The following is a 25288-nucleotide window of genomic DNA, read 5'->3' as shown; positions in this document are numbered from 1 at the left end:
ACTCAAAAAGATTACGCATTTATCGACTTTCGAGACTTTGATGTACGGCCTCTTAGTATTAAGACCCAACATAACAATTACAATGGAAGCAATTACAATTGAGATTGTCAATAGTGTGATGATTGACACTAACATGATGCATCATGGAACAGTGCATGTCATTATAGGATACCTGCACGATATGCATGCTGATTCTAACAAGGATCTACGCTTTCATACACCGCTAAAGCCTATACAACGGTATGCATCGACTTTGAGAGAGCCAATGGACATAAGTTGAGACGAATTTCCTCCCTATACCTCTTGTATATAGTAGTACCAATTACCGACACATTCACCTTTAATAGAAGATTGTTGAAGTAAAGGCGATGTGCCTTTTACCTCAATCGAATGAGCCAGAGACGTCCTGCCACCCATCACTTGTACACCTTATTCTTTATTGGATAAAAGAATAAAGGACTCACACAAACATTGTGGTGAACTGCTCCACCCACATCTTATGTTCTCTCTCTTTCCTTCTCCCTCTCCGCACACACATCGCATTCGCGCACTCACATCTTTTAGATGTCGTTGATTTTTTATGTTTGGAAAAAAAACATGAAAGTCTCCTTGCATAGAGGAGTTTGCATAGTCCTCCCCAATTTTTATAATACTTTAAAATGTGCGGATCCCACGGCAAAGTGCAATTCTCAAAACGTTCATAGGGTTCTCAATGTCAATAATCAAAAGATGGTAGTGCTTACTCACTGCACGATTGAATCTCTCGCGCCAATGCACACAAGGACTTCTTGCGCTTCCATGACGGCACTACATATTGACCAAAGCATCGCCAAGCACGACATCTTTCTCCAATAGCATCTAACTAGACCTCACTAACATTTAGTTAAAATAGCCTAGGGATTCCCTAAAATGGGTAACACTTAAAGGATATGCATTAACAACAAAATCTGAGAAGCGTAAAAGAGAGCAAACTAATGGATATTTTGTGCTCTCTCTCTCTCTCTCTCTCTCTCTCTCTCTCTCACACACACACACACGGGTCTTGGCAAGGCGTGAAGTGGCTTGGGACAGATACCCCTCAATTGTTAGAGCTTTACCTCAAGGCTTTCCATTTGGCACCTACGACGGACCAGCATGCACAACTCACACATACCAATGCTGACAACTAATCAATAGACTTGAAAAAGAGAGAGAGAGAGAGAGAGAGAGAGAGAGAGAGAGAGAGAGATGGCTACAATGATTCTATATGTGATTTTACGATGTAAGAGTGCTGGACAGCAGATGGCCTTTGGCCATCTGCTTGGGAACTTTTGGGGACCCACATATAATTGTAATCTGTAAAGCTTCATTAGCCTACGGTGGCAATTGTAGTTTCTCGTTATTTCTCCAACTGCAAAGAAAACAAGGAGATATCTCAAGGAAAAGACCAGATGCAGTGAGAAGGAAAAACGAGGAAAAAAACGTCAGATCAGTGCAGCCGAGAAAAATTCTAGGGGAACGCTAGATCATACCTCTTCAAATAGTAATAGAAGAAATCTGCATAAAGTGCAGTTTGAACAAATCCTGATATCCATGCTGTTGCGAAAACAGAAAAAGAATACATTGTTAAACAAAGTGCTCCTTGTTGCCTTAAACGCAAACTGGAAACGGAGACGCCCATTAAAAACTTACTAAGCCATCGATGGTAATGTGGCTCAGTCATATACCGGTACACCCAATTCAACATGTAAAACCCTCTGTATGTTCTGCAAAGATAGGCACATTGTATTAAACAAGGTGAAGAAGGTTCACTTTGGCATTCTAAAACAATAAAATGAAAAGGAAGTCATGTTTGGCTCTGAAAATGAAGGAATCCATTAACAAACTGGATTTCAATGCTTCACATGAAAAGGTAAGTCCAATAAATACAAGAAATAATACGGCTTGATTTAGAGAGCCAAAAATCACACTTGTTTTAAACTACAAAGCATCTGCTTGAAAAAACACTCACCCAAGAAAGAACACATAATTTCCTGTCAAATTGTCGATGTTCCGAGTCCTTTGTAGAAGAACAAGTTGAGGAAGAATTGCCACAGCTTCCAAGTAAATAGAAAATGTCCACATAACCTTCCAATACATAGATGAAACAAGATTTTAGTTTCTCAGCTCATTTTAAAGAAAACAGCAAGCCACATTGAGCTCTCAACACAATGAAAAGAGCATAACCAAAGAAACACCCTACTAAGGAATCAGCAACACTAAGACTCTTATTCCTCAGAAAGCATAAGCATTCAAGCTATAAAGACTACATTATGGTCTAGACTCGAGAACTGTGCGTAAGTCACAGCATCCAGCCCTGATTATCCATATTGTTACAAGCGAGAGAAGCAAATAACTCCTAAAGAAAAAACACTTCAACAACGCTCTTACTTGAAAACAGTGGATCTTGATTGGAGATTACATGTATCAGCCAAAAATCGAGTTACAACAAATGCTTCCGGGCATAAGGCAGTACATTGGATTGCCTCCATAGCTGAAAATCTCCACTCAACCCTACTGCTGGAACTCCTTCAAAATCTAGCATCCTTAAGTTCTATATCACTTCTAGGCTGAAATTGAAGTTTTACTCTTGGGCATCTCCAATCTTGAGCCTAAAAGGGGACAACTACTTCAATTAAGTGTTCAGAAATTTTCCACTTAAACCTAATGCATATCGTTAAGTGAATAAAGGCCATCTTTTGCCCAATCACATGGGATCAGAAGGAAAGTGTTTCTTAACAATGCTCACACCAAGGTTTGTGCCTTAAACAATTGGCCTACATCACTTTTGTGCCAGATAATGTTTGCTAAACACCTTGAGCCTAAATATCATGCACAAACAGGGGCAATTGCCTAAAATATCTCTCTGCAAAACAAAGTAAGAGTTAAAAAAAGTATTACCTCTCGAAATGTGAACTTGTGATGCACAAAGAGAGCCAGCACCACGCAACCCAAGACGAGGAAATAATGCCGAAATGTATCTTGGTCCTTGTCGTAAGTTTGTCGCACAACTTTATGCGATCTCATATACCAAAGGATGGCAAAAGCACTTGCAAGAAATATAATCTTCATAGTTGTGTTGTAGAACGAGATAAAATCCCTGAATATGTCAAGATATCGGCAAACAAAAACAAGAGCATAAAGCTCTTGAGTCTTAAGGGAGATGCCTGCAACATAGCAACAACAAAAATTAGAACCCATTCAATGCCCTGAGATCACATCCCCCTTTGATGACACCACCTCTCTAAACTGCAGAGAAACATCTTCCCTCCCTCCGTATCTCACTAAAGAAGCTACAGGAACAAAGGAGGTCAAGATGAGACGTCTACTAAATGTTGCAAAGAGCCCATAGGCCTGTACAAGAAGCAGCAGTAAACATAATGTCAGAATCTCACAACTGATATATACCTAGATGAATACAAGAAAAGCCCGCATTCACCTTCAAGGAATGTGCAATTTATAGACTCATGGTAGTCATCCACAAGACAGTTCAACCATCAGCTCCACCATGATACTAATGTCCAGAAACAGAAATGGAAACTGAAGGAGAAAACGAGCCAAAAACAATGGTGAATGCAGTTTATGAAAGCTATAAATGTACAACTGCTACATACAGTGCATGGATATACATAGGTGAATCTAGGAAGGGAGACTCATGATAGACAACATAACCATCACCTCAACTCTGTCATGCATAAATACCATAGTAACATGGGACGCATCCAAACAGCTGGACGGGGAACGGGGGACGGAGTTTAGAGGGGAACCTTGTTTCCATAAGAGGGGTTTGAAACAAGGGGATGGTGCTGGGACAAGGGGAACAGGAGGACAGTGGGGACGGGTGTTTGAGATGTCTAGCTCAACATGTACTACTCTTGCATGACTATCACCAACAGTCATCATCGTTGGCGCGTCTTAATGGATACGCATATCTTTGCCAGATACTATAGCAGGACTATATCAACTTGGTCTACCTACCGGAGTGATGGCACACTTATCCATCTCACTCACTCACTAGCGGTTCACACTCGATTTGTATTAGTTTCCCCTTATGTTGTATTTTCCATTTTATGCATTGTGTACTTCTTATCTTGAATTAGTGAAGAAGAAGAAGAAGAAGCAGGTTTGCCTCCATCTCTGTGTGTGCGTGTGCTTGCAAGAGCTCAAGCTCTCTCCTTCTCTATCTCTTAACAACCAGAAGCCCAAACATGTTACTATGCAAAATACGAACTGCGTCGTAGAACTTTCCCCCCCCCCCCCCCCCCCTCTCTCTCTCTCTCTCTCTCTCTCTCTCTCTCTCTCTCTCTCGTAGACGTGGGCACCTAGCTCTCTCAAGCTCAATGGTATATTAGTTGACAGAGCCATTGAGCTCCGGAGAGCTAGGCACCCACGTCTACGAAGGCAACTACGACATCGACGGAGGCTCCATCAGAGGATCATGACTATTCTAGCACGACATGGGAGATGTCCAGTACGACTATTTACAGAGGCGGACATTGACGATGCTCTTATGCAATCGATGCAATACTTTCTTGGACGACTCCCGATGCCGCACATCCTCGCCATTCCTCGGGCATTGATGATGATGATGATGGTTTTAGTTTTTCACTTTACTTCATTTTTATTTTGTACCCAGACGTTGTATTAGATCCATCAAGATTGTATCGGTTTGGTCTCATAGGTCATTTTTGGCCTTTTGAAGACGTTTAATGTAACATTTCATCTCTCTCTCTCTCTCTCTCTCTCTCTCTCTCTCTCTCTCTCTCTCTCTCTCTCTCTCTCTCTCGGGTGTGTGTGGGTGTGTGTGCGCTAAAAAAAACAGGAAAATGGTATAACCTTTCTATCACCCAAGTGTGGTAGATTGGTTATGCCATTTCCCTCTTGAATAACAATCCTTGAGTTCAACTCTCCTCGTCGGATAGATCTTTAAGGTCTCTTGGGATAGTTTCCTACGACATTAAATTAATCTTCTTCTTCTTCTTCTTCTTCTTCTCTCTCTCTCTCTCTCTCTCTCTCTCTCTCTCTCTCTCTCTCTCTCTCTCTCTCTCTCTCTCCGCACACGCGAACTCACAGAAACGGCTGCTTGGATCTGCCTTCGCAATCTCCTCATTGCGGCCCATTGAGCCTCCACTTGGCCATTCCCTCGCCGACATTGAGTGCTCCATTGCTGCCCATCATCGTTGTCATCGAGATTTGCGTTTTCAGCTCTGCTTTACGCGAGAGATCTGTTGGGATTACGTTGTAGATCTGCGTTCTTGCAGCCAGCTTTTAGCCCTTCATTCCTCTCACATCGGGCGCGCAATTCAGCCCCAGATCTACCCCTTGGTGGCCATCTGCAATCCCACATCAAGAAGGATCCAGAGGTGCCTCGTCTTGAGGAGTTACCACGGCGACAGTCATCATTTGAGTCAGTAGAGTCTACACTTGAGGTATCGCATGTGTACATTCCAATTACACAATCAAAAGCAAATACCACATCTGCAACAGTGTGGGGGGCCCTTGAGAGGGTTGGTTGGGACCCCATCAGGTGTCATTTTCCTCTTCTCTCTTTCGCTCTCCCTCTACACATCTCTACCGCACTCTCGTTTCCTCTCTTCACGGAAAAGTAAAAGGAACCATTATTCAAGCTTTAAAAAATCACTAACACAAGGAAAAGAAGTAAAGGATTTGTGGAAGTGTAAAACCTAGATCTTCACCATTTCAATTCCGCTGAACCTGACATTGGTATCAGTGCTTTGAAGATTTTGCACTAATCCCACTAATCTTTGAATTTGTTTTTGCTTGAGTGTTTTGAGTGTGTTGTAGGGTTGCGCCCAAGGACGCTTCTCTCACTCAAGGAACTACAGGCCTTGCCATTGCACGTAGGACCGTTGTTGAGGGATATGTGTTTGAAACGTGAGCCAGGAAGGAGTGAGGCCTCTGGCTGTGAGAGATGTGAGGGAGAGAGGAATATCACAAACTGCTGACGTGTCAAAGCCCTGAAGAATGGAGCCAACTTACACATGCCGACCGAGGAAGAAGAACAAGCAACAGAAGAAGAAGAAGTCCTACCAACTTATGGGACCCCATTCGATGGGGCCCAAGAGTCATAAAGGAATTAAAATAAAGCAGGCTTGCGCAACCAGTTGATGGCGTGGCAGAACTGTCATGATGACATAGCAGGCTGTATGGATTTCCGCGTTTTGCGCTGACTGTTGATGTGGCAACTGTACGGATTTCCGTGATTTACGCTGGCAGCTTTTCAGCATTGCTTTTGGACCATATGCTTTTTGAGTTTGAAGGCTTTTCACTGTAAACTGCTTTTGGGGCCTAGGGCCTTTAAATATGAGGCTAGGGCTTGTAACAAACTTGGACACTCCAAGTCAAGAATCAACCGCGACAGCACCAAATAACCACTTCAAAACAATTCACAGATCACAATAGATTTGCACTGGCCCGGCGGAGTTCCGTGCCTAGAGATATTGGCCCCAAAGACTGGCGCCCCTTTCGGTATTTCTTTTTATATTAATCAATCATCAAAGTACAAGAGAGCGGTTAGGGTTTCACTCTCAGACTCTGCGTCCAGATGCTCTGAGAAGTGAGGCCCTCACCACTAATTTAAAGGTTACAAGGGATGCCCAAAAGCAGAGCCCCAAAAGCTTTTAAAATCGAAAGCATCAGTTCTCTCTCTATCTTAAGAGTCTTTTCTCTTTTTTTATAAAAAAAAGCAAAAGCAAAATTCGTGTCGCTCATCATTTTCCACAAAAAAAAAATTTATTTAATAATCTGCCTCCGCGATTTCCGGAATTTAGGGTTTCTGGCAAAAATTAGGGTTTGCAGGAATTTTAGGGTTTCTGATGTCCGCCACGTCATCACTTTGTGACATACCCCCCTCTTGAAAGCATTGTAATCGACCGCGATTATGCCTGCAAAACCGACAAAAGCCATAAACCGTCTTAGCAGACACTGACTGTTAGTACCTACGTACTAGGAACACACATCTAGCACATGTACAAAATCGACAATCACATCACACGACATCACAGGACATCACCAGACATCACAGGACATCACATGACATTCAACATTCATTCGGATCTTAGACCATGATTTATCGGCAATGTAGCTAGCAATCACATCTAGGTCCAATCGGGACCTCATCGATGTCCGATTGACTAACCCCTATTGCAACCATGTCTATTCGAGATCAATCAGACCAAAATGCTGCAGTCATTTCGGCTATCAGTTCCTGCACTCACAAGAAGTCAAGAACAAATCAGTATCATAATCAGGAATTCCATTTCATAAAGTCATCCAGCAGAATACTGTCAGCTCTCAGTATCCCTGAAGCTCAAAGAGACATCAGTGACTTTAGTATCAAAATCGAGGCATCTGTTGACAAAGGAGCGGAGTAACTCCCCTCTTGTGCATCCCACTGCACCAGATCTTCGGCCAAGCTGAGTTTCTGGGTTCCGTTTGGAGTAGACTATGCTAAACCAAAACATCGAGGTAAAGTTTCACAATCCGAGGAGTATCTGCTAGGTCCTCCTCCTCCATCCACTTCGCTTCAAATGCAGGAAAGTTCTTGAACTTAACCAAGAACCGCCTTCAGACTTTACCTTTCTTCGTATCATTATGTGCCAAAATCTGTTCAGGAACAAGGATCTCCTCGTTTTCTTCCACTTTGGGTTGCTCATCAGGCTCCCCATCATCAGGCACATCACCCTTAACAGGTTTCAAGAGACTCACATACAATGCATTGTGAATTCTCCAAGTATCTCGCAGTTTCAATCGCAAGGAGACATCATTTATCTTGTCAGTAATCTGGAAAGGTCCGTAGTATCACATACTAAGCTTTGGAAAAAGCCTCTCCTTTCCCTTCTTCTTTCTTAGGCGTGCCTTCTCAAAGTAAGAGCACCCAATCATCCTCCTTCAGTTTCCAGTCGCGACGATGGCGATCCGATACCTTTTTCTGTCGTTCTTGAGACTCCTGCAAAGTCTCGCGAACCTTGGCAAAAGCCGTATCCAAATCTCGCGAATATTCATCCGCTTCAAATTTCTAATCTTTCGTGCTCAGGAAGGATGGAACCTTCGCAGCAGTTTCAACAATCTCACATGGCATCTTCCCCGTCGAAGAGTGTATCGTGTTATTGTAGGCAAATTCCACCAAAGGTAAGTTCTTTTCCCATTGAGTCTTCTGATGCGAGATACAAAACTTCAATAAATCTAAAATCACTGAATTGGCAATCTCAGATTGCCTGTCAGTCTGCAAGTGGAACGATAACGAGAACTGCAACCGCGTGCCAATGTTCTCCCAAATTGCCTTCCAAAACAAACTCATAAATCTGGGGTCTCTGTCGGAGACAATCGTCTCAGGCGTGCCATGTAATCGGAAAATCATCGTGATCATTCTGTATTCTCGGGAGATTTAAAAAAAAATGAAATCCATTTCAATATTTTCCCAGGGGCGGGTGGGTATGGATAAAGGCTGTAACAATCCCTGTGCCTTATGCCTGTCAAACTTGACCTTCTGGCATACCAAGCAACTGCGCACAAACTCTTCCACATCCTTCTTCAGTCTCCGCCAAAAGAAATCTCTCTCTACCCCTTTCATGGTGGTAGCAATGCCGCGGTGACCCGTAAAAGCTGGACAGTGGCAATCAATCATAACCTTTTCCCTCAACGGCTGTGTAACGCACAACATAGTCTTTTTCATCAAGTAGCCTTCCCGAAGGGAGTATCCAGCTACTGTCTCCCCATCCCGTATCCGTGTGAAAATATCTGCAAAATCTGTATCTGTGGCACACTGATCGACCATATCCTCGAAGCTCCTATGATGTATCGCGGAAATAGCCAGAACCAACGGTTTCCGAGACAAAGCATCTGCCACCACATTCTTCTGTCCCTGCACATGGACAATCTGGAAGTGGAACTGTGACAAGATGTTCACCCACCGCATCTACTTTTCCGAAAGCTGCTTCTGTGACAAGAAGTAGCGCAAACTCTGATGGTCTGTAAAGACAGTAAAATCCGCTCCGAGTAGGTAATGCCGCCACTGAGTAAGAGCGTGGATAACTGCCAAAAGCTCTTTCCCATAGATCTGTGCTGTCATCTGCGGCCTAGAGAACAAACGGCTCTCGTAAGCTATGACATGGCCTTCTTGCATCAAGACCGTACCCAGACTACGACCACAAGCATCACAATATACTTCAAATGACTTCTGCAAGTTCGGCAAAGTCAAAATATGGTCCTGTAGTTAATTTCTCTTTCAATGTCTGAAAGGCAGTCACCTCTGTGGGTCCCCACGAAAAAGGTACTCCTTTCTGTGTCAAGGTATGCAAAGGGGAAGCAACCTCTACAAACTTTCGTATGAACCGCCTGTAGTACGAACACAGTCCCAAGAAGCTTCTAGCTTCATGGACATTCCTCAAATCGGGCCAATCACGGATAGTCTCTATCTTGGCCGGGTTCATTTGCACTCCTGCGACTGACACAATGTGTCCCAAAAAGTGTATCTCTGGTAGGAAAAATTCACTTTTCTTTGCATTAATCACTAACTTGTGATCTCGTAATGCCTGAAAGACCTGAAGCAGATGATCTCTGTGTTCTGCCTCATTCTTGGAGAAAACAATGATGTCGTCAAAGAAAGTGCCAACAAATAGCCTGTACTCTCGAAAAATCCTATCCATCATCCGGTTAAATGTCGCAGGAGCATTGGTTAAGCCAAAAGGCATCACCAAAAACTCAAATAACCCAAAAGTCGTTCGAAAAGCTGTCTTGTAGACATCTCCTGGCGCTATCCTGATCTGATGATATCCACTCTTCAAGTCAATCCTGCTAAAGCACGAGGATCCCTGTAACCTGTCGAGTATATCATCGATCCTAGGAATCGGAAATCTGTTCTTGATGGTGATTTCGTTGAGAGTGCTATAATCGATACACATTCTCCAAGATTCGTCTTTCTTCAAAACCAACAACACTGGAGAGCAATACGGTGAAGTACTAGGCTGAACAAGACCCTTTTCCAGGAGGTCTTTCACTGAGTTCATAATCTTTTCATTCTGTACTCGGCTCACACGATAAGGTGGCCGATTCGGTGGCGTGCTTCCAGATATCAGATCAATGGTATGATCTTCAGGCCCTCTCAAAAGCAATCGGCATGAGCGTGGAGAAAAAAATCTTGGCGTTCTTTTCTTCAGGTCAAAACATATTCAACTTTTATCCATCGTTCAGTTCTCCCAAAAGAATGAGTAAGAAAACTGAAGTTCTTCAAGTACAATCTCTAAGCCCTTCATTTATCAAAGTCGCTTTCTCGGCCCGGTAGTCAACCACGGCGTAGTTCTTGTGGTACCAAGGGATCCCGAGTAGAACGTCACTCACGTGCCCTGAACACCCCTGTCATTGCAAACGAAGTTTGCCAATGCTTGGTGTAATGGCAACATCCCATCCGGGTACCAGTCGAACTACCTCCGCCTGTGGCATCAGTCTGTCGGGCGCAGTTCCAAATCGAGCCGCCAATTCCAAGTGAAAAGAAGTTGGCCTTGGCTCCTTCAAAAGAGCTTCCTGATCCTTCACTTTGCCCCAAAAAAAGCGGCAAAGTTTGTACTTTCATTCATTTGATTCGGTGCAAGTCCCACGCCATGTGGTACCAGTTCTACTTTTCTATCTGCCTTTTCTGCCACATTCCTCAACTGCTCTCGAACTCTCAGACCTGTCGTCGTCTTTATCATTCTGTTCTTTTTGTGCCTTATCAGGGCACTTCGCGGAAATATGTCCATGTTCCCCGCATCCAAAGCACTTCCCCTCTCTGATGAAGTGAGCTCTCTCCTCAGGAGTAAGCTTGGGTCATGCATCCTTTTTTTTCTCTGGGTTGCTCTTTTTCATTCTACTTTCATTCCCAGAAGTCTGTTCGGCTCGTTGTGTCATGGCCTCATTTGTGGGGTAGGTCAGACTGCCAGAGTGAATGGCAAAGCCCCGCTTCGCATGACTAATCAACTCCTGAATAGAAGCTGACTTCTGTTCCAAGCAGTGATCTCGGATCTCTGTAGGTAGACCCAAGGTAAACTGCTCAATCTGTTCTCTGAATGAGATCTTCTTAAATGAAGAGGCGGGTAGAAAAGAGGTCCAGAATCTTTCACAATAAGAATTCACTGTATCGCTCTTGGTCATCCGGAGATGGTTCCAAGCAGCTCGTATATCTCGCTCAAACTCTTGAGTCAACCAAGAAGAAATAAAAAGCCTCTTGAATTTCAGCCATGTAACTGGCACAGTCTTGCTTAATAGAAGCGTGGACTACCAAGTACGAGCATTCCCCTTGAGGTAAGAGGCAGCTCTCCGAATCTTGGAGTGCTCTGAATAGCGTCCTCCCGCGAAAGCGATGTCAAACTGTTGAATAAAAGACAAAGCCTTCGAAGCATCTGAGTCTCCTGAAAAGTATCAAACTTGATCGAGTGGCCACCTTCCTTAAACTCTCGGACTTTCTTGCTTTTATCTTCGAGAAAGTCATACTGGTTGGCTTTGTAAAAATTCTTCTTGTTCGCATAAAACTTTCCGTCATCGGAATCTGAGCTGTCTGTAGACGATTCCTCAGTAGAACTGTCAGTCTCTGGGCGAGATTTAGCCTTCTTTGCCTTGCCCTTTCCAAAGCGTTGCTTCTTGCTTCGCTTTTTACCTTTTCTGTCTTCTTCGCTCGAATCCGAGGAGCTAGAAGAACTGTCAGAAGAAGAAGAAGAACTGGGTACTCCTTCAAATCGAACACGCTTCTTCCGTTTCTTTGCCTTGTCAAATGTCAACCGACGACCCAAATATCCCGGGAAGTCAGTGCCTTTCTTCTGCTTTTTGCCGTGCTTTTTGGCTTTCTTTTGCGTGTCAAAAAGCTAAGCAATCCGTGCATCAACCACGTTCTCCAGTTCCTTCTCCGTATATTTCTTGGAGGCAGAAGGTTTCTTGAGAGCAGGTTTCGGGAGTGGTGTTGTGGTTCTCTGCCACTCCATCTGTACCTCTTTCAAAGAGGTCTGGTTCATATATTTTGCCATCTTCGGGTCCTTGGCAAAATTGAGCATCATCTTTGTTGCATCGCCAATCAATTGACGACGCTCCATCTCTGTTTGCTCCGCCTGAGTAGGCCGAGGCGGGCCATACTCTCTGTCTGAATCTTCGTTGTGATCCCAGCCCGCATCTCCAGATGCAGAGGGAGTCGACTGATCATTGCCTGAAGCCATAGGTGCCGCGGAAAAAAAATTCGAGGATCGGATTTCCCGTAGAAGAGAAATCGGCCGTGCTCTGATACCACTGTAACAAACTTGGACACTCCAAGTCAAGAATCAACCGCGACAGCACCAAATAACCACTTCAAAACAATTCACAGATCACAATAGATTTGCACTGGCCCGGCGGAGTTCCGTGCCTAGAGATATTGGCCCCAAAGACTGGCGCCCCTTTCGGTATTTCTTTTTATATTAATCAATCATCAAAGTACAAGAGAGCGGTTAGGGTTTCACTCTCAGACTCTGCGTTCAGATGCTCTGAGAAGTGAGGCCCTCACCACTAATTTAAAGGTTACAAGGGATGCCCAAAAGCAGAGCCCCAAAAGCTTTTAAAATCGAAAGCATCAGTTCTCTCTCTCTCTTAGAGAGTCTTTTCTCTTTTTTTATAAAAAAATGCAGGAGCAAAATTCGCGTCGCTCATCATTTTCCAAAAATAATAATAATAATAATAATAATAATAATAATCTGCCTCCGCGATTTCCAGAATTTAGGGTTTCTGGCAAAAATTAGGGTTTGCAAGAATTTTAGGGTTTCTGGCAGAAATTAGGGTTTTTGCTGTCCGCCACGTCATCACTTTGTGACAGGGCTCATTCTCTGGCATGCTTCCTGGAGAAGGTGCAGAGTCTGGAGTACTGGCTTGTACAGTGTTGATGCAATATAAAGAAATACCAAAAGGGGCGCCAAGGTTTGGGGCCAATACTCTCTGGGGTGGAATTCCGCCACTCCGTGTCGTGTGTCATCTCTTTCTCTCAATTCAGTTGTTGTTGAAGTGCTAGAAGTCTGTTCAATCTGTTCTTTTCTATTGGCACGTGGTGCCCACCTTGTGACAGGAAAGTAGACACGGAAAGCTTTGGCAATCACCGTAATCATCAATAAATTGAGGAAAGCTCAGAGTACAACTTAATCGATAACCAAGACGAGTCGTTAACGACGCCGTCACTGGATTAACTAAAAACTAAAAGTTTAAGCTCCCTTTACAAGATTAAACGGGTCGTTAACGGCTCTGTGACTTATCAATCGTGATTAACAAAACTCACATCGATGACAATGATGAAGATCTCCTCCTCCTAGTTCAATAACCAACAAGAAGTCTTAAAACTTTTCTCTCGTGTTCATGGGCTTCCTCTCCTCTTCTTCTTACTTATTCACTGAGTCGACGGAGAGAGAGAAGGCTAATTTAGTCCATCATTATTGCTCCACACTCCTCTTCCTCTATCCCTTCATGTCACGAGCTTCACACTCCTCGGGTTGCCCTTAGTGCTCCAACTTTGTATCGTGTTCTTCTTGCTCTTGTAAGGTCTCTGACCCCGAGCTAAAAGAGCACCCTTGTACCATGGAATGAACGTAATGGAAAAAGTTACTATTTTTAACAGTTTTCCAAATTCTCTCAGTGTCATGATGTTTAAAATGTTATAAAGCTTCCAAAAGTGAATTAAAATAATTTTTGTAAAAAATTTTCAAAAATAGTAAGTTTTTGGTCACCCGACTCGTCTAATTTTGACCGTCTCGAAAAACTTCACCCGTACCCCGAATTTGAAAAAAATGCATTTTCGGACCCCGAAGACTACTAAATATGGCAGGTACTCGGACAGATACACCTTAGTTAGAGCTTAGTATAGCAATTTACGGCATCCAATTCCGACTCGTATGGCTTGTTTTAGCCTAAAACCAAAATTTCCTAAGGTTGTGCGTGGAGGCACCGGGGCTCGAGGCTGTGTGGGAACAGGTTCCAGACCACTCAAAGCCTGCTTTAGCAGTTAGGGGGGGCCCTCTCTTCCTTTAGGAGTTGTGGGAGAGTTTCCAAGCTTGAGAGAGAGTGTGAGAGTCAGTTAAACTAGCTAATTGAACACTTGGTAGGCATATAACTGGACTTGTCATGCATGAAGTGAGTGCTCATTTAGATGCTTATAGCTAGGTTCGATTTCAGCATGGAGAGGCCTATGTAAGAGTGTGCTCACACACACACACACACACACACATGCTCACACACCCACTCAGTACACACACACACACACACTTACACACACACCTTGGAGAGGTGTTGCCGGCACACATAGCTTTTGGAGAAGAAGTAAAGGAGGGAAGTGCTGCCCAATTCTTGTCTTGAGAACTCCATTGGATCATAATTTCGAGTAGAATTCAGCCCCTAATCACGTTCTTTTTCTCCGAGTTTGTCAATTAAGTAGTGAGTATAAAATGGCCCCAGTAAAGAGAGCTCGCTTCAGCGGTGCCCACGACCGCGAGACAGAAACAAGCAACGTGAATGGGAAAGGAAAATCTCCCATGGACGACCAAGTACCGGCCATCTCACGAGCCAATGACGAGGAAATGGAGCAGGTAGGTCACATTTTAAATTCAAGTCGTTTAATTTAACATTGCATACCATAAGTTAGGAAAGAACATATCCCTAAACATGTTGGAGAAATCCGACGAAAACCTCGGCATTTGAATTCAATTGTATATTAAATTCTAAGTAGGAAAGAATGGTTGATGGATATACTGTTTGAAATAAGAAAGAATGTCTGCTAGGAAAAATTTACCTCGGCATGTTCCCTTTCTATTTCCATTGTTGATACTAGTCGGAACCCCCTCCTGATCACAGGGGGCAGAGTTCCTGATTAAGGGCTCGTGAATCCATGCCTGCTGGTTAAACGATGGATACCCACGACTTGCTTTCTATGCGGTGGGAACCCACGTCTTGCTTTCTATGCAGTGAGAATGTCCATGTCGTGCTTTCTATGCGGTGGACATACCTAGTTGTATAGGCAGCTAGGCGACAACGGGAGGAGTACACTCTCGATGGAGGGGGAATGTTGTACCTCCAGAACATTGAAATTTTAATGAATAAGTTTGAGTAGAATTTTTACTAGAATTACTGTCTTGGTGCCGCTTTGCAATACTGGTTGAAGGGCTGTCTTAACGAACCTTGTGAATCGGAATCTAATCAAGTAACTTTTATGTTGAACAACCATTGTGGTAGTAATTAGGACACACGAGGAAGTGTAAGTGTGGAGGTGGAAAGCGGGGGCTTGGCTCAGGTTGCCAATGCCTTTGAGAAGTGTGGGCCCGATTGGTCGGGAACTCTCCGTCTCCATAGTGTTTAAATCGACACTAGTATTACTCATTGCCCTTAGAGCGGCGAAATCTCAAGTATACGTGCCTCTAAAACATGGGAAAAAAGGCACTCGAGATTTCTCTCCTCTTAGGATCGCTAGATAGGTTAATCACGCTTCCCCTGCGAGGTGGAGCTAGATCTCGTTGCTAGCAGGCTCGAACTCGACTCACTTTGTGATGAGAGATCGTCCGCTAGATGAACCCTGAACCACTTTGTTTGCTTCCGCTATAGATCTAGTGGCCACCAAGTTTACCATCAGATCCGCCGTTTGAGACGGTGGGGTGGGGACCTCACACCTGGTATCAGAGCCAAGGTTAGGCTGAGAAATAAAGTCGTATTGTTTGAATATTTAAAAGGAACTAAAGGTATGTAGGTAGCTAATCCGAATTCCTTGCATTGGTATTGTAGGAAGACCCTGTGCTAGAATATCGAAAGTTCCAAGTGTTTGAGCTTATTTACGAACAAGCTCGACGATCCCCAGTTTACCAATTCAGGCAAGATGTCACGGAGATGCTGATGAAGGCTCATACACCGCACTCCACTCGCATCGATAGAGAATGGGGGCTCGATTGGACACTTGCAGGAGAGGTTTACTACATCAACGCTCGGAAGCTAGGATGCCTGGCCACCGATTTGAAGAAGATACGTTGGGGAGAAGAATTGAGGGTGGTGCAGATATTCTACTTGCTGCCTACACGATTGGACCTGACTGTCTCTGACGACACCAATCAAACCCTCAATGAGTGGCTTTTGGAGAAGGTCACTAATGTAATCCCAACAAACAGAGTTAGAACTTTTGGAGTACCAAAAGAAGAATCCCGGCTCGACACCATAGTTTACTATCCACTCAAGGATGAGTATAGGAACTACTTCACGAATAAAGTAGAGTATCATGTGAACACATCCTGCTAGGCGTATCTTATAAGCATTCCAAATGCCATGTAATAAATTGATCGTGAGTTATCCTAAACCTTGAGGGGTTTCAATTGTAATAAATTTTCAATAAAGTGTTTTTGTCTTTGAATCTCTGTCTCTTGATAAAGTGGGATCTTGAATTTTATTTAAGTCTCGTGTCTATTTGAAATCCAAGTAATGGTATCAAGAGTCTCGTGCAACCCATATAGGCACCACCTGCTGCTCTCTACTCGGCAGCGCAAGAGAAGAAGCTCCTCCTTAAACAAGCCCAACCTCCACTCTTTAAGGGCGAGGGGGCAAATGTGGAGAGAGATGTGGAAGTGTGGATGGAAGCGATGGTCGACTACTTTGAAGCTGCAGGAACCCAACCCGTGAATCAAACCATGCTTGCGATGTTCCCCTTGTCTGGCGATGCCAAGATATAGTGGAAGCAACATTACAGGGACTTGGATATTAAGGGATCTTCCTAGTCATGGGAAGACATCAAGGCTGCTGTGATGGAGCGATACTTACCACCCGCTCACAAAGCCTTGAAGATGGACGAGTTTTTCTCACTTCGAAAGCTGACTTCTTCCGTCGAAGAATACTACTCGAAGTTCGGCACACTTCGGAGATATGCTCCTAGGATGACACTGGGACAGCAAGTAGCACGGTTCTGTCAAGGACTCATCGACCCCTTGAACAACCGACTAGAAGCTCTCAGGCCAGCAACTCTGCAAGATGCCTTGCTAAGGGCCAAACCGTTAGCTAAAGAGATTCAGAGGACTACCCAAGATAGTCAATACTATTTGTCAAAGAGGGACAGGACGGACAACTGGAGTAACAGACCAATCAACCCTGCATACGACCATCGTCCTGTAGTAGCTACTACGGCAGCTACCGAGTTTCCCAATATAAGATGCTTTGAATGCAAGGATGGACATTACAAAAGTCGATGTCCAAAAAGGATTTCCCAAACATCCAGTGCTAATAATGTACCTTTGAACGTCAACGGGTAAGGTCAACCAAACAGAAGAGGAGGCCGAGGAAGAGGAAACATAGGACAAGGAAGCGGAGCTTTCGCTAATGCTGCAGTGAGACAACCAACTGTGGGTGACAAAGCTGATGATAGAGCAGCTTTGTATACTGCAACTGCTAATCCTAGTGAGCTATAATTCAAGAACCAGGATCTCATCAAAGTTCAGCAGAATAAGACGCATAAAGCTAAAGACTGTTCTATTATTAAAGGATGTCTTTACTTTAGACAAAGGATATATGTACCTAAGTAGTTAGCACAGAGTTTATCCAGATGTATTCTTGAGATGAGGATTGTCACAAACGGGAGCGCATAACAATATAAAATACATTCGGATAAATAGGATTTATCACTTATTACTGAAGCCAGAGGATATAGAGAGAAATAAATAGAGAGAGAGATAGAGAGTGAGAAGATCGACACAGTACTGGGGACCAGAAGATGGGCTGGTCCCCCCCCGTAATAGTATCTTTATTACTGAGGAGAAGTCTATACAAGCACTTGAACCGAACGTATTACCACATTCGTTCTAGAATAAGACTTGATGGTTCCTGGAAGCCTCAGCTTCCGATTCCTAGGGCAAAACCCTATTCCAAGGAACTTGCGTTCCTTATTCCAATTCCTCGAGAATCAAGGTTCTCGTCTCTGGATCTCGCCTTCCAGACTCAGGGAATGACATCCCTGCAACTCTCTTTTCCAACTCTGTTTCCAGAGTCCTCTTCCCGCAGAACAACTCTGCTTTCCCGGACACGAAGTCCTTACTTGGGAATCCCAACTTCCGGATCACAACTTGAGAGACTACCTCTCTCCGATCCGTGGATCTACTTCCCAAACTCGGATACGAAACCCTTGGGCTGATCTGGCTCTAGTTCCTCAGAGCGCTTTTCTCCTGCAGAGGCTCATGCCTTCCTCTGCTCCTACTCCCTCACGAAGAGGAAGTACACCTGCAATCAAATACTCAAAGATCAGAACATGAAAATCGTTACCTTCAAAGTCTCGACGCTCGAAACGCAACTCCGTTCTCAAAACAGCAATTCCCCGGAAGAGATCTCTCCATAGAAAATCCTCTCTTCCAATCCTACACACAAAAGAGGTGTGTTCTCAGGTTCCTTCTCATAAATCAGCCCCGTCTACGACGTTTATGGGCTGAAATCAGAGAAAAAACAGCAGCTTGTCGCGATGGAAACACGCTCCGTAGGCACTTCTCGCGAGGGAACTCGCGCACTGGGTCTTGGCGACATCGGGTACACTTGGGGCAGCCATGGGCATCACCTGCAACGTCTTCTTTACGGCTGAAATTTGCAACAGCATCTCCTCCTTGCAAAGATTGGTCCTCCCCTCTGAGTGAGGACATGTGATGCTTTTATAGCTCCTAGCCACGGGCACAAATAGCTGCTCGCGTCGAGATCGCGGCCGTTTTTGTTTTTTTTTTTTTGTAAATTTTTTTTTCTTTTTTTTTTCTGTTCTGCCAGAAAAAGAGAGAGAGAAAACGCTGGCTGATCTGTTGCCTTATTTATCAGATGGCTGCCCACTTATTAAGTGGGCGGCCGGCGTATTTTAAAAATAGTCTGAACCTGCCCAAAAACTCAATAAAACCTTATAAGTTAAAAACAATGCTTTCCCAGGCGTCCCTGGATGCAATCACATGCACAGTTGCAATGCAAACATAGACTTCCTCGCGGGAAAGCATCTGCTTTCCCGAAAAGCAATCCCGCTTTCTCAAAAAGCATCTGTTTTTTCCTCAAAGTTTCCTCTGAACCCATCTTCATTCAAGTGCTTGATTTTTCCTTGTGCACAATTCTAACACAGTTCGGAATTTCCCCCGACTATAGATATTCCCTTTCCGATGCACCCGTCACCTACCTTGTGACGCATCAGGAATACCCATCACCTAGTCCTTTCCTACCGAACTTACGGTACAATCTCCTTCACGATGCTCTATGTCACCCATCCTATGACGCATCAGAGATGTCCGTTCCCGGATGGTCGGATACTTCTTTCCGATGCTCCCTGTCACCCATCCGATGTGACGCATCAGAAGTACCCGTTCCTGGTGGCCTTACAAATATTCCCATTCTCAGTGTTCCCGTCATTACTTTAAATGACGCACTTGGAATACTCTGTACTCGGATGTCTCCAGTGAGAAAAACCCTCTCGCTTAAAATTCCAATAATTCATTTAGAATTATTTTTTCCTTGGTGTTCCAAGCGAGAAAACCCTCTCACTTATAGATCCAATAGAATTATTTTTCTGTAAGATAAAGCCATTTTAGCAACGAGGACATCTCAAATTCTTCACGTTAGGGAGGTTGTAAGGTCTCTAACCCCGAGCTAAAAGAGCACCCTTGTACCATGGAATGAACATAATGAAAAAGTTACTACTTTTAACAGTTTTCCAAATTCTGTCAGTGCCATGATGTTTAAAATGTTATAAAGCTTCCAAAAGTGAATTAAAATAATTTTTTGTGAAAAAATTCCAAAAATAGTAAGTTTTTGGTCACCCAACCCGTCTAATTTTGACCGTCTCGAAAAACTGCACCCGTACTCCGAATTTGAAAAAAATGCATTTTCGGACCATGAGGGCTGCTAAATATGGCAGGTACTCAGACAGATATACCTTAGTTAGAGCTTAGTATAGCAATTTACGGCATCAAATTCCGACTCGTATGGCTCGTTTTAGCCTAAAACCAAAATTTCCTAAGGTCACATGTGCGGGGAGGCACCGGGGCTCGAGGCTGTGTGGGAACAGGTTCCAGACCACTCAGAGCCTACTTTAGCAGTTAGGGGACGCCCTCTCTTCCTTTGGGAGTTGTGGGAGAGTTTCCAAGCTTGAGAGAGAGTGTGAGAGTCAGTTAGACTAGCTAACTGGACACTTGGTAGGCATGTAACTAGACTTGCCATGCATGAAGTGAGTGCTCATTCAGATGCTTATAGCAGCTAGGTTCGATTTTCAGCATGGAGAGGCCTATTTAAGAGTGTGCTCACACACACACACACACTTACACACACACCTTGGGGAGGTGATGCCGGCGCACACAGCTTTTGGAGAAGAAGCAAAGGAGGGAAGTGCTGCCCGATTCTCGTCTTGAGAACTCCATTGAATCAAAATTTCGAGTGGAATTCAGCCCATAATCACGTTCTTTTTCTCCGAGTTTGTCAATTAAGTAGTGAGTATAAAATGGCCCCGATAAAGAGAACTCGCTTCGGTGGTGCCCACGACCGCGAGGCGGGAACAAGCAACGTGAATGGGAAAGGAAAAGCTCTCATGGACGACCAAGTACCGGCCATCTCACGGGCCAATGACGAGAAAATAGAGGAGGTAGGTCACATTTTAAATTCAAGTCGTTTAATTTAACATTGCATACGATAAGTTAGAAAAAAACATATCCCTAAACATGTTGGAGAAATCCGACGGAAACCTCGACATTTGAATTCAATTGTATATTAAATTCCAAGTAGGAAAGAATGGTTGATGGATATACTGTTTGAAATAGGAAAGAATGTCTGCTAGGGAAAATTTAGCTCGGCATATTCATTTCTATTTCCAATGTTGATACTAGTCCGAAGTTCGAACCCCCTGCTGATCACAAGGGGCAGAGTTCCTGGTTAAGGGCTCTTGAATCCACGTCTGCTGGTTAAGCGGTGGATACCCACGACTTGCTTTCTATGCGATGGGAACCCACGTCTTGCTTTCTATGCGGTACGAATGTCCATGTCGTGCTTTCTATGCGGTGGACATACCTAGTTGTATGGGCAGCTAAGCGACATCGGGAGGAGTACACTCTCGATGGAGGGGGAATGTTGTACCTCCAGAACATTGAAATTTTAATGAATAAGTTTGAGTAGAATTTTTACTAGAATTACTGTCTTGGTGCCGCTTTGCAATACTGGTTGAAGGGCTGTCTTAACGAACCTTGTGAATCGGAATCTAATCAAGGAACTTTTATATTGAACAACCATTGCGGTAGCAATTAGGACACATGAGGAAGTGTGGGTGTGGGGGTAGAAAGTGGAGGCTTGGCTCAGGTTGCCAATGCCTATGCGAAAGGTGGTCCCGATTGGTCGGGAACTCTCCGTCTCCATAGTGTTTAAATCGACACTAGTATTACTCATTGCCCCTAGAGCGACGAAATCTCAAGTGATACGTGCCTCTGAAACATGGGAAAAAAGGCACTCGAGATTTCTCTCCTCTTGGAAGGTGGGTCTTAGGATCGCTAGATAGGTTAATCACGCTTCCCCTGCGAGGTGGAGCTAGATCTCGTTGCTAGCAGGCTCGAACTCGACTCACTTTGTGATGAGAGATCGTCCGCTAGATAACCCTGAACCACTTTGTTTGCTTCCGCTATAGATCTAGTGGCCACCAGGTTTACCATCAGATCCGCCGTTTGAGACGGCGAGGTGGGGACCTCACAGCTCCCGTTTCCCTCTTCTCACCACGAGTTCTCTACTCTTCTCTCGCTTGCTCGCCAAGCCTCATGCTTCCCCCTTGCCCTTCACGTTCCATGCTTTGCAAAACCATAGGCTTTTCCTCCTCCTCTCGTTCCTTTATGCTAAAAAGAAACCCCTCGTAAAATAGGGCCACCCTTTCCCTAAGCAACGACGGCGCCGTCATTGCCTAGGATGTGGGAACGGCCTTGATGACGTGGCATGCTGAGTTCTGACCAGTGTAAAAACCGGCAGAACTTGTACCAAATATGGACGCTGTCACAAACTGCTAACGTGTCAAAGCCCTGAAGAATGGAGCCAACTTACACATGCCAGCCAAGGAGCCTAAATCCTAAGAAGAACAAGTAGCAGAAGAAGAAGAAGTCCTACCAACTTATGGAGACCCCGTCCGATGGGGCCCCAGTGACGTAAAGGGATTAAAATAAAGCTGGACTCACACACACACACATGTGTGCAAAATTGATGACGTGGCAGTTCTGTACAAACGCTCCGCTTTTTGCGCTAATTGATGATGTGGCAGTTTTATGGAACTCCGCAAATCGCCCTGGCAACTTTTTGGCATTGCTTTTGGACCAGAAGCTTTTGAGTTTTGAAGGCTTTTCATGTAAACTGCTTTTGGGGCCTAGGGCCTTTAAATATGTGCTAAGGGCTCATTCTCTGGCATGCTTCCTGGAGAAGGTGCAGACTTTGGAGTACCGGCTTGTACAATGTTGATGCAATATAAAGAAATACCGAAAGGGGCGCCAAGGTTTCGGGCCAATGTCACGTGTCGTCTTTCTCTCTCAGTTCAGTTGTTATTAAAGTGCTAAAATTCAATCTGTTCTTTTCTATTGGCACGTGGTGCCCGTCTTGTGACAGTGGTATCAGAGCGTCAGGCGTGTGCTTTTCTTAAAGCATACCGGTCCTACAAAAGAGCAGACAGATCTATTGGAAGTTTACTTGAAGTATCTTCGGGTCCCGACCCCAGACTTATTAGGCACTCCCATCCTTACTTCATCGCACATCGGGCGCGCTCCCGTCTTCATCGCTCTCTTACAAGGCATAAGCCATAAAGAACCCAAGACATGGATTCAGAATAATATTTGCAGTTTCTGCTCAACGAACTCCACGACATTCTTTCGCGGCATCCTCAGTAGAATCTTCCAATGCTGCAAAGTTTTCAACAATTTTTGAACTACATGTTACCCCCTCTGATGCCCCAGGTGATACCTCCTCCTCCGGCATCAGAAAGCACGAGAGCTTCCAACTGGTAACCTTCTCAGCCGTCTTTTCCAATCGGGGGAGTTTTCAAGAATATGGTGCAGCCATCTGACGCTGATCCAGTGCAACCGCCATTGCCCCCACCTCCACCACTTCTCATACCCTGGATATGTGCCTAACCAACCCAAAGATTTCAAAGATGGCGGCACGACAGTCAAATTTTTCACTTTTTCTGGGGTGAAGGATCGCAAGAAAGCATTGCAGTTCCTACAGCAATTCGACAACATCTATGCTTTGGGGAACTATACAGAAGAATCCAAGATTTCTCGAGCAGCAGGATTTCTTAAAGATAATGCTATGCAATGGTGGAGTTCAGTCGCAACACAACCGCATGCTCCAAGGACCCGGCAAGCCTTCAAGACAGTTTTTGTGCGTAGTTACATGACTTCTATGTTTGAAGTCCGGATTTTGGCAGAGTGGGGCAACTTGAAAATGCTTGCCACCGAAACCATGGATGAATCTAACCAAAGGTTTCTCGACGTGTACCTTCCGGTGTCCTTTAGATCTGTTCCCTTGGAGGCAAAATGCGAGCGATACACCATTGGACTACCATCACCATTGCACAAATATTGTCTATCCAAGCAGGTCTCCATCATGCAAGAACTTATGGACCATGCCGCAGTCAACTACAAATTGATGAAGGGAAAGCTAGAGTTTACCACAAAAGAATCTCCAGCCACTAACCACAACTCTCGGCAACAACGAACAAATTCTCAAGAGTCTCGTGAAAATCAACCGCAAAGGCCTCGTTTGACGCCTCAACAATGAGACACCTCACTACAAGAAGGCCGATGCTTTGGATGCTTTCAAACAAGGCATAATCATTCTAATTGTCCCAAACGCATTGATAGACCAGAGGAGCCGACGCCCGCACCAACGGTCGACAGAACCGCAACGCCACATCTTGCTAAGAGAGCTAGACCCACTATTGGACTAGTTTCTGATATTTATGGCATACGCCTTGAGAGCACAAATGAATTGTGTCGAGCATATGGCAAAGTCAATGGCTTCAAAGTCCTTATTTTCTTTGACCCCGGAGCTACAGAGAACTCCATCCATCCAAAATTCTTAAAGCAGATGCACTTTGATTATGATTCAGAGGGTGGAGAAATTGAAGTTGGCCATGGGGCAAACTCGGAAAGTAGTACCGCTCATCGGTGCTCTTCCAGTGACTATTCAAGATTATCATGGAAAAGCTGATTTCCACATCATGAAGTTGGGCAATTGCGAAGTTCTCTTGGGCATGCCTTGGCACGACAAGAATGATGCGACTCTCCAGGTTCGGAACCGAACCATCACCGTGATGCAGAAGGACAAGCCAGTCGTCCTCAAAGTTCGGTTGTCCGAAAAAATCCTCGGATAAACTCTCTCTACTTGTTTGTCTTAATAGCTAGAAAGTATTATTTGAAATTTGTTTGAAATGGATGGTATCTGTTTTAAACTTGTTTTGGTGCCGATTTGAAATGTTTGACTCTGATTTTAATGTTGGTTTCAATGGTTGGTGATTTTACTCCCGGGTGGAGTAGTGAGAAATGATGATTGAAAAGTGTTGTTTTTACTCATGGCCCAGACCCTTGTGGTTATTTTACGGGGGGGGTATTGTTGTTGTGACTCCCGACCCGGACCTGGATGGTTATGCGGGGGGAGTATTAAGAAGTCTGAGCAATGGTTACTCTTAGCACCTCCAAACGACGCAGGCTGCGATCTGGGGGGTGTTTGGTTGTAAAAGGCCTCTATATCTCCCGGCACGGACCTTTTTAGGTTATGCGGGAGGAGTGATGAGAGAGTCCTTGAATATCTCTCGGCCCGGACCTTTTTAGGTTATGCGGGAGGAGTGTTCATCGACGGCTTTATGTTTCGATGTCTTGTAACATGCATATGTAAGCATTTGTGTTGCATTGTGATGTGCCAACTGTCACCAGCGTGTGACTACTATCTATCCTTTTTGTTGATTTCTTTCTTATTATCTATTTACTTTCACTTTTTGGAAACACCCCTCGGGAAATCTAACTGCCCTGCATTGCATAGCTAGTGTGGAACTGTCCAGAGGGAGTCCAGGCCTGAGGGCAAGAGAGCACTAAGGTTGGACAAGGACTATGGTTAGCCAAGTGGGGTCATTGACTAGCCAAAGTGGAATCCTTTGCTACAGAGGCTACATTTCAGTTTTGGATGTGGCCGCAGTGTACAAAGAGGGTCGGATGACCTAGAAAGATACAATGGCAGCATCTCCTAAAATTTAGGGAACTGCTATTTTGGGACCTGAAAATGTCTTCGC

The 25288-nt window shown here is 44.4% G+C and overlaps 1 protein-coding gene across 1 annotated transcript in view; it reads right to left on the bottom strand.

Annotated features, from left to right (window-relative positions):
• Positions 1–1228: 1228 nt before the first annotated feature.
• Positions 1229–25288, bottom strand: part of LOC147455160 (ER lumen protein-retaining receptor-like) — a 39708-nt gene continuing 15648 nt past the window's right edge. Inside the window, exons 2-6 of the mRNA XM_086513999.1 lie at positions 2920–3185; positions 1991–2106; positions 1672–1745; positions 1512–1575; positions 1229–1390 (exon numbers count right to left, since the gene is read on the bottom strand). Of these exons, the coding sequence (XP_086370125.1) occupies positions 1354–1390; positions 1512–1575; positions 1672–1745; positions 1991–2106; positions 2920–3185 (557 nt within the window). The 3' untranslated portion in view covers positions 1229–1353. The remainder of the gene's footprint in view (positions 1391–1511; positions 1576–1671; positions 1746–1990; positions 2107–2919; positions 3186–25288) is intronic.

The sequence above is a fragment of the Adiantum capillus-veneris genome, chromosome 6 (assembly GCF_014529385.1).
Source record: "Adiantum capillus-veneris isolate H3 chromosome 6, ASM1452938v2, whole genome shotgun sequence".
NCBI classification, from domain to species: Eukaryota; Viridiplantae; Streptophyta; class Polypodiopsida; order Polypodiales; family Pteridaceae; genus Adiantum; species Adiantum capillus-veneris.
Note: the sequence above shows the minus strand (reverse complement) of the source record. Positions and strands in the feature narration are given on the sequence as shown.